The following is a 9,326-nucleotide window of genomic DNA, read 5'->3' as shown; positions in this document are numbered from 1 at the left end:
GGTCTTGGGGGCGGGGCGGGAGGAAAAGCGGCCGGCAGCCAGGCCCCGCCCTTCCCTGCCCCCGACTCCCATAAAGCCCTAGCCCATCCCCTGAGGCCTGACCACCAAACCGCAGCTCCAGCAGCACCATGCCCGTGACGCTGGGTTACTGGGACATCCGCGGGGTGAGCCAGGGATCCGCCAGGGATCCGCCCCGTGGGGGCACGGGCCAGGGAGAGGCGCTGAGCAGCTGGGGCGGTTTCCGGCGGTGGTTCCCTAAGGACCTGTGGAGGCCTCTGCCTGAGGCCCTCAGGAGCTCACTGTGCGCGCTCCCCTGTGTGGGGGGGAGGGGAGGTATAAAGGGTAGGATTGGGGCTCACCTGGAGCAGATAAGGATGGCCTCAGGGCCACAGGGTAGCTCCGTTTCTGACCTGTACCTCTGCCATCCCCTCAAGCTGGCCCACGCCATCCGCCTGCTCCTGGAATACACGGACACCAGCTATGAGGAAAAGAGATACACGATGGGGGACGGTAATGCTCCGCCTACTCTGACCTCCACCCAGCCCCTGCTGACACCTGGCAACCCCTGGGTGGCCGTCTGTTACTCACCTCTGCAGCCTGCAACAGCTGGACTGAGCCTGCCTTTGCCTGGTCCCCTGGAGGGTGCACTTTGACCTCCCAACGCAGGGCACTGGAAGGGGGTGCTGGGATTGGCCATGCTAGTGATAAGGTTCTTCCTTAGGACTTCTCTAAGTCTTTGGTGAGCCTTTGGCTTGCAGGGGCCAGAGCCCTTACAAGGCTCTTTGCCCCTCGGATGTTGCAGTGGGAGACTAGGTGGTTCAGATCCCAGATGCCTGTATGGGGAGGAGGGTCTCGCCCCTGACTCTTCGGGGGGATCCTGGGGGAGAGGGCTGCACACTGGGGAGGTTTTGCTCTCACTTTGTTTAATCCACAGCTCCTGACTATGACCAAAGCCAGTGGCTGAATGAGAAATTCACCCTGGGTCTGGACTTCCCCAATGTAGGTGCAGGGCACAGGATCGGGGGGTGGAGGGTGGGGGGAGGGGAGGTAGAAGGTGTCTGTGCTTCTGTCTCCTTCCCCAGCTTGGAGGTCTGAGGTCAGGGCCTTGTGCTCACCACTGCCCTTCCTGGTTCTTTACAGTGCTTTTCCGTGATGTTCTGTGTCGTAGCTCACTCACTCACTGTTCAGAGTGTGTGCTTAGAGCCTGCCATGGGCCGGGCACAGAGGGTACCGTGTGTCCCCTCTGCCCCTGCTCAGGGAAGGGGATGCTGGGAGCCCGGGAGCCCAGCTGACTGCCCTGGTCACCACGCAGCTGCCCTACCTAATTGATGGGACTCACAAGCTCACGCAGAGCAACGCCATCCTGCGCTACCTGGCCCGCAAGCACGGCCTGTGTGAGTGGGGCTGGCTGCAGGGTGGGGGCGGGGGGTGTCCCCTGGGCGTGGCTGGGCCGGGCCACTTAGGTCTCTGTGGTGTGGGCTGCAGGTGGGGAGACAGAAGAGGAGAGGATTCGCGTGGACATTCTGGAGAACCAGCTGATGGACACCCGCATGCTGCTGGCCACACTGTGCTACAGTCCCGACTTTGTGAGTGCCCTCCCTGTGCTGGGCCAGGCAGGGTCTGGGTCAGGTGCCCAGCCTCTTGCAATCCCATCGGCACTCATCCTACTTGCTAGTTTCTTCTTTCAGCACTGATGCTACGAATGGTTTCCTAAACTGCCAACCTTGACCCGTAAGCCTCAGAAAAGCTGTGAATCGGACTAGAACGTAGACTCCCCAGGGTGGGATGTGAGTACTGGCCAGTGAAGGTTGTGTTCAGAGCGTTCTGTCGCTCTGCCCGGGCGGCTCTCCCAGGCGGTTCATGGCATCACCTGCTTCTGGAATAGGCAGAGTTGGTCAGTGAGGAGCTGAAGTGTAGGCTGGGCCTCTGCAGCGGCCCCCTCACCTCTGGACATTGGCCCAGTGTTTGCTCAGTGTTGTCACTTTGACTCCCGCAGGGACAAGCAGATTTCCCGAGCGTGCAGCTCACCGTCACCAAGAGCCTTTGTCCCTCTCCTGGCTTCTTCTTAACCTCTCGAATTTGCTTCGTCTCTTTTGAAACTCTTCAAGGCCTGCTGCCTTCTTCTGCCAGCCCACTCCTGACTGCTCTGCCCCAGCACTCTTAATTCTGTGCTGCTTCGCTCTGTCTGTTGAGTCCGGGGTCGGCCAGGTGCTCAGGGCGTTCCTGAGCCGGACCTTCAGACACGGTTTGTTTGGATACCAAAGGTGACAGATTCAGGGATGGACATCCATTGCCTGTGGGTCTGAGCCCCTGTCGCATTCTCTCAAAGCCAGTGCCAGTCTCAGGGAAAGGGGCTGCTCACCCACGGCCAGCTGGGCCGCGCACAGCCCCGAGCAGGCTGCCTGCTGCCGAACATGAATACCTGGGTGGGTAACAGCCACTTTCTGCCTCAGGAGAAGCTGAAGCCTGGGTATCTGCAGGAACTGCCTGCGAAGTTGCAGCTGCTTTCGCAGTTCCTGGGGAAGCGGCCCTGGTTTGCAGGGGACAAGGTAAAGGGCAGGTGGAGGTGGAGGAGGGCTCTGATTTGCCCTAAGTTCCAGAGCCTCCACTAACCGTCCTTGACCTTCTGCAGATCACCTTTGTGGATTTCATCGCTTATGATGTCATTGAGAGGAACCAAGTATTCGACCCCCGGTGTCTGGGCGCGTTCCCGAACCTGAAGGACTTCATCGCCCGCTTCGAGGTGATGCCCGGTCCTCCTTCCTCTACACTGTGCTTTTTCCTTTGTGCCTTCCCGCGAGGTCTTCCTAGTCTTGGAGCTAAAATACAGACAGGTAGCGTTTATTCAGCACTGGCTGTACTCCAGGAGCTGTCACAGTGTTTCTGTTGAGGCTGCTGGGAGAACCTTATCTGTACCAGGTTTCTGAAATGAACAGGGATTCATCACTCTTCTTTGACAGATGAGGGAACTGAGACAGTGGAGAGCAAGTCTGGTAGATGGAGCCCATCTCGGCTGTGCGGGGCTCCCTGTGAACCACTGATGGCTGTGGGCAGCAGTCAGGGATTCTCCAATTATGTGCTAAGAGGTGCAGCCTCAGGCCCTTGTCCAGCCTGGGTTTCCCAGCCCGGGGCCCCATGGGAGGGGCAGGACATCAACAGTGTGTATGCCATGTGTACGTGGCTGGCATCAAGAGGGCGGAGACGAGGTAGGGTGGAGGCTCAGTGTCAGAGGCACAGACAATGCTCATTCTTGCTCTCCAGTGAGCTTCGTACCGATCAGATCCCTGTGTGGAAGCGCTGAGGTCCCAGCCTGTGCTGCATTTCAGTGCACACAGGTGGCCCCTGTCGGAGGAGTTTGGCTGGAGGAGTCTGATATACCTTCACCCTCACCTGTTTCACACCATCATTTCTCCCTCAGTGTTCCACGTGTTCTGTCACTGAAGTGGGGCAGGTCTCCCTATGCACTGACCGCCTCCTTGCCAGTGCCAGGCAGAGGGGGACGTGCACAGAGGAGCCCATCCCAGAACTGAGCGTAGTTAGAGAGCCGCAGGCCTAGCAGGTGAAGAGGGAGAGCAGGCATCGCGTTCAGGGTGTCAGGGAGCACAGCCAGGCCTCCGCTCACTGCTGCTCATCTCTCGCCCAGGGTCAATGTGTTTGATAGCACCAAAGCCTGCTTCATCATGGTATGGGGAAATTTTTTTGATTTTTTAAAAATTTATTGATTATCATTTTATTTTAAAATAAGAGAGGTGAAGAGAGGGAGACAGAGTAGAGGCAAACTGAGTGATCTTCCATCCACTTATTCACTCCCAAAGTACCTGCAACAGGAAGGGCTGGGCCAGACCAAAGCCAGGAGCCTGGAACTCAACCCAGGTCTCCCATGTGGGTGACAGTGACTCAAGTGTCTGTGCCATCATCTGCTGCCTCCCAAAGAGCACATTAGCAGGAAGCGAAAATCAAAATGGATCTGAGACTCAGACCCTTGCACTCTGATACGGGATGCGGGCATCCCAATGAGTCTTAATGCTGTACCAAATGCCTGCCCCAGGTTTGGGAATTTGAGGCATTAGCCAAGAGGTCTTTTCAGCCTAGAAGTCCACTCCCTGTCAGGAGCTGTACCTTCTCAGCAGCTTCTCATCAGCTCTGACTCAGGCCCAGGCTACATGGCCTTGGAGGTTACGGAAGGGCTGGCATGACTGCAGGAGGAGGGTGGTGCAGAGAGCGGCGGGCTGCAGTCTGCGGTCTGTGGGTGCCTTGCCTTGGAGGGTACAGCGGGTCCTGGATCTCTTTGAATCCTTTAGAAATTATCTGAGCATGGGTTGGCATTGTAGTATGGCAGGTTAAGCCACCATTTGGGGTTCAAGTGCCGGCTCCTCTGCTCCCTGGCCAGCTCCCTACTAATGTGCCTGGGAAGCAGCACATGGCACTCAATCACCTGAATCCCTGCCACCCACGTGGGAATCCTGGGTGGAGTTCCAGGTTCTGGCTTTGGCTTGGCACAACCCAGGCTGTTGAGGCCATTTGGAGAATGAATCAACAGATAGGAGGAATCTCACTCCCCTCCTCCTCCTCCTCTTCCTCTTCTTTCTCCTCCTCCTCTCTGGCACTCTGCCTTTCAAAATATAAATCTTAGGGGGGAAAAGCTGTTATCTGGGCACTCTCAATCCTGGCAACGCAGTTCACAGTGTTTCTGCTGCCGTATGGCCTTGTGCCCTGTGCCAGGGCTGGAGTGAGGTAGGCTGGGGCAGAGACTGGGCTCTGGTACCAGGGGAAGAAGTCTGGGCTTCCTCTTTTCTCGGGAATGATTAGAGCCTGGACTTTTCTTTCCAGTTTAGCTCCCTGTAGTCACTTCAGCGCAGGCCTAGCAGTGTCACCGAGTGAGCTCTGGGCTGTCTTCCCAGCTGCGCAGGCGTGGTCTGAGCTCATCTGCCTGCTAGCACCCCCACTCCATGTGCAAACCCAGCCAAGCTAGAGCCTCCTGGGAAGGGGAGAAAGTTTGCGCAGACCAGGAGTGACCTTCCAGGGGAGGGAGGGGCAGGGCAGCAGGGATCCAGAATCTGAGAGAGACACGGCCAGGAGCTTCCAGCCCTGCCGCAGTAGTCATGTGAGCACGAGGAGGGTGCTTGACTTCTCTGTGGCTCAGGTCCCCGGGTTTTCCTTTTACATTTATTTGAAAAGCAGGGACAGGCAGAGATCTCCCTTCCACTGTTCCCCTCCCCCAATGCTCCCAGCAGCCACCTGGCCAGGCTGGAGCCGGGGCCAGGAGCTCAATCTGGTCTCCCTGTGAGTTGCAGGGACGCAGGCACTTGAGCTGTCACTGTTGCCTCCCAGGATGTGCAGTAGCAAGGGGCTGCAATGGAGAGTAGAGCTGACACTCGAACCCAGGCTTTCTGGTGTGGGGTGGGGTGTCCCAAGTGGCGGCTTAACACTGCCAATTGCCCGTTCCTCAAGTTCCCTTCTGATGAGTGGTGACCGTAGACCTGAACTTGCAGGGCGGTGGAGTGATCTTTGTGGGCCTCCACGGCCGTCTCCAGCGGGGCAGCCACCTTGCTCAGTGCAGAGTCTCCCTGACTGCTGGGTCCTCTTCAGGAACGACCTCAGTCGAAGGTCCCTGAAGAGTGAGCTCCCCAGGGCCGTGGACCCTAAGGAGACCGTGCGGTTCTCCAGGCATGGAGCCCGCGGGCAGGCAGCTGCCAGGGTCCTGCCGTGCTGGGCCTGCACTGGGGCTGCTGGAAGCCCGGAGGGGCCGCAGACCCTGAGCTCTGCCCTGTCCCCACTCTCAGGGCCTGGAGAAGATCTCTGCCTACATGAAGTCCAGCCGCTTCCTGCCGAGACCTGTGTTCACGAAGATGGCCACGTGGGGCAACAAGTAGGGCCCAGAGAGGCCAGGAGATGCGAGTGTGGAGCCCGCGCTCAGCCCGCTGCCCTGCACCCCTGCCCCCACCTTCTCCATTCCAGTCCCTTCTCATCCCAAGGCCATGTTGACCCTCCTTCCTCCCACCCCACTCCTGTTCCAAAAATACCCTGAAGCACCTCCCCTCTCATTCATGCCAGTGGATTCCCCCTCTTGCAGGTCCTGTGTCCTGCCCACCAGTGGCTGTGTCTGCCCAGAGGACCCAGACTGGATCCCGGGCCTGGGAGCCTTAGCCCTGAGCTCCTGGAGCCCTGCCCTGAAGGACCAGCATTGCTTACAGTGCAGGCCCCTCCTCCAGGTGGTGGCTGCCCCCCCCCCCCGCCCCGTGAACCCCCAGTAAAGCCTGAAGCACATTTCCTCTGTGTCTCGTCTTCTTGCCTCTGGCTCCCCGCACTCGCCAGCTCTCACAGCTGCTTCCTAGGTGCTGGCTGACCCCTGACCCTGTCAGTGGCTGGGCTCATAGGGAATGAGTGGGGTCCTGGGGGGTCTCATATTTCGTGCTCCTGTGTGTGACCCCTTTTAGGGCAGGTGCACCCTAAGGGTCTCTAGAGGTCAGAGGTGGCCCCTTTCTGGGCCTGGGCCTCTTTCATTCCTGCCCATATACCATGGTGCACTCCCCAAGGCTGTGCAGAGCCATGCATCTCCACCAGCAGAACCAGTGAAGTGGGGTCGGCAGTGGGAGCTAGGAACCTTTGGCTTCTACACTGTGTGGTTCTGTCCCCTCTGCTAGGTTTCCAGGGCCCTGTGTCTGCTCATTTCTCAGTTGCTTTTGAGGGCCTCCTTAGACCTGCTGCACAGCAGTCATAGGAACCCTGAGATATATTTTTTGAGTCTTGGCTTTTCTGATAAAGTCATCATCGTTGTCTTTTTTTTTTTTTAAGTGCTAGTCATTGATCTAGGTTTTTATTTATTTTTATTTTTATTTTTTAAGATTATTTATTTATTTGAAAGGCAAATTTGCAGAGAGAAAGAGAGAGAGGTCTTCCATCCTCTGGTTCACCCTCCAAATGGCAGCAACAGCTGGAGCTGGGCCAGGAGCTTCTTTAGGGTTTCCCAAGTGGATGCAGGAACCCATGTACTTGGGACATTTTCTGCTGCTTTCCCAGGTGCATTAGCAGGGAGCTAACTCTGGGGACCTGAACCGGTGCCGAAATGGGAGCCGGCTCGCAGGTGGCGGCTATAGCCGCTGCACCCCAGCCCTGGCCCTACTGATACTGTCTTATCCCAGTGCTCACTCCATTAGTTGCCTGGCTGGGTATGGGATCCGAGTGGAGACCTTCTGACCTGGGATGGATTTCCCCACTAGTTTCTGGCATCAGCGTTCCTGATGAGAAGACTGACGCTGCTGTGCCCTGGATCCCTGTGTGGATGCCTGCGTCTTCACTAAAGAAAGGGGCTTGGGCTCTCATCCTGAGGCTGCAAGCCAAAGGCCTCTTGGGAATCTAGGCTGTTCTTGCTGCGGGAGCACCCTGAGCACAGGCTCCCTGCACCTCACTCATCAGTCACCAGGGCCCCAGCATTGCCTCCTCTTGCAGACGCGCTGACTCATGGGGGGATGAGCTGCAAAGAGGTAGTTTGTAATAGCTCAGCGATGCCCAGTGTCACCAGCAACAGTGTGTGTGGGTCACGATTCAGGCAAAGCTCAGTGGCAGAGATTATCGCAAGCCAGCAAGTCTTGTGTCAGTATCTTCCATGAGCCTGGGTAGTTGTAAAGAAGTGAGGTTTATTTAGCTCAGAGTGTTGCACGGTGATAGAACATCCGGGATTAGGAAACCAGAGATTCAGGGGCTGGCTAAGCTTGCTCTTTTATCTTATTTAGTTCTTGCAGAAATTAGCACTGCAAGACCACTGTTAAACTCCATGACAGTGGTAGCCCCTGACCTACCCTCCTTCCACTCTGCCTCAGCTGGTCAAGGCTCTGCCTCCTGGAACATCTCCCCACTGGGGACCAAGATTCTAATGGAACCTGTGGGAGGTACTCTCCCGCCATGTGCAAACCCTAGCTGGTCTCTTATCCAAAATACATAACCAAATGTAAAGCCCATTAAAAACAGGTCAAGACTTGAGTAGGCATTTTAAAAATATTTATGTATTTGAGACACATGGAGAGTGAGAGAGAGATCTTCCATCTGCTGGTTCACTTTCCAAATAGTCACAATGGCTGGTGCTGGGCCAGGCTGAAGCCAGGAGCCAGAACCCCATTCAAGTCCTCCACATGGGTGGCAGGGGTCCAAACACTTGGGCCATCTTCCACTGCTTTCCCAGGCACCTCAGCGGGGAATTGGGGAGGAGGCAGAGCAGCCGAGACTGGAGCTGGCACTCTGATATGGGATGCTGGCGTCACAGAGGGCGTAACCGACCGTGCTACAGCGCCTGCCCCAAGCAGGCTTTCCTGAAAAGCGAATGTGCAGGAGGCCAATCTGGTGTGGAAACATGCGCAACCTCATCAGGCTGCAGAGAAGTTACAAGCATCGCTTGATCCTAGTGTTTCCCCACTAGAATGGTTTCCATTCAAAGTTCCGAATTTTAGAGAATTCATGGAGTAACTGAAGCTGAGACACTGCTAGTGGGATGACCACTTCAGACTCCTGATACAGCAACTAGAGCTAAAGATACTCTACCTGTAACCCAGGAATCCCAGCACCCAGCAAGAAGGAGTGTGTGTGTCTCCAAGATTATGTACAATCATGTTGAAAGCATCTTTATTTTAAACAGCTCCTTTTTTGTCATAACTGATGACAATTCCAATCATCAATAGAAGAATGGGAAAAAACTACTCTGTGGTTTATTAATGAAGTTGCATTATTTACATAATGAAATATATTTATTTTTTAAAGTTTTTTTTTTTTTTTAAAAAGACAGACTTACAGGGGCTGGTGCGGTGGCGCAGTAGGTTGTTCCTCTACCTGCGGCGCCGGCATCCCATGTGTGTGCCAGTTCTATTCCAGGCTGCTCCTCTTCTGATCCTGCTCTCTGCTATGGCCTGGGATATCAGTGGAGGATGGCGCAAGTGTTTGGGCCCCTGAACCCACATGGGCTCCTGGCTTCTTATCGGCGCAGATCCGGCCATTTGCGGCCACATGGGGAGTGAACTAACGGAAGGATGACCTTTCTCTGTCTATCCCTCTCACTGTTCGTAACTCTACCTCTCAAATAAATAAATAAAAGATCTTAAAAAAAAAAAAAAGACAGTGTTACAGGAAGAGATAGAGACAGAGAGAGAGGTCTTCCATCTGCCAGTTCACTCCCCACATTGCCACAACAGCCAGAGCTGCGCTAATCTGAAGCCAGGAGCTTCTTCCGGGGCTCCCATGTGAGTGCAAAAGCCCATGGTCTTGGGCCATTTTCTACTGCTTTCCCAGGCCATAGCAGGGAGATGGATTGGAAGAGGAGCTGCTGGGACGCCTAGCAC

The 9,326-nt window shown here is 55.7% G+C and overlaps 1 protein-coding gene across 2 annotated transcripts in view; it reads left to right on the top strand.

Annotated features, from left to right (window-relative positions):
* The window catches only part of LOC100357148 (glutathione S-transferase Mu 1), a 45,360-nt gene continuing 36,034 nt past the window's right edge, over window positions 1-9,326 (top strand). Inside the window, exons 1-8 of one of the 2 annotated variants that reach the window (XM_002715796.5) lie at window positions 1-164; window positions 435-510; window positions 935-999; window positions 1,313-1,394; window positions 1,486-1,586; window positions 2,454-2,549; window positions 2,633-2,743; window positions 5,784-6,270. In XM_002715796.5, the coding sequence (XP_002715842.2) occupies window positions 129-164; window positions 435-510; window positions 935-999; window positions 1,313-1,394; window positions 1,486-1,586; window positions 2,454-2,549; window positions 2,633-2,743; window positions 5,784-5,873 (657 nt within the window). In that variant the 5' untranslated portion in view covers window positions 1-128 and the 3' untranslated portion in view covers window positions 5,874-6,270. Of the gene's footprint in view, window positions 165-434; window positions 511-934; window positions 1,000-1,312; window positions 1,395-1,485; window positions 1,587-2,453; window positions 2,550-2,632; window positions 2,744-5,783; window positions 6,271-9,326 lie in introns of those variants that run through there. The other variant, XM_070077919.1, reaches the window with a different exon arrangement.

Source organism: Oryctolagus cuniculus, chromosome 7 (assembly GCF_964237555.1).
Source record: "Oryctolagus cuniculus chromosome 7, mOryCun1.1, whole genome shotgun sequence".
NCBI lineage: Eukaryota > Metazoa > Chordata > Mammalia > Lagomorpha > Leporidae > Oryctolagus > Oryctolagus cuniculus.
The sequence above is the reverse complement of the archived record's forward strand: the minus strand, read 5'-3'. Positions and strand labels throughout refer to the sequence as shown.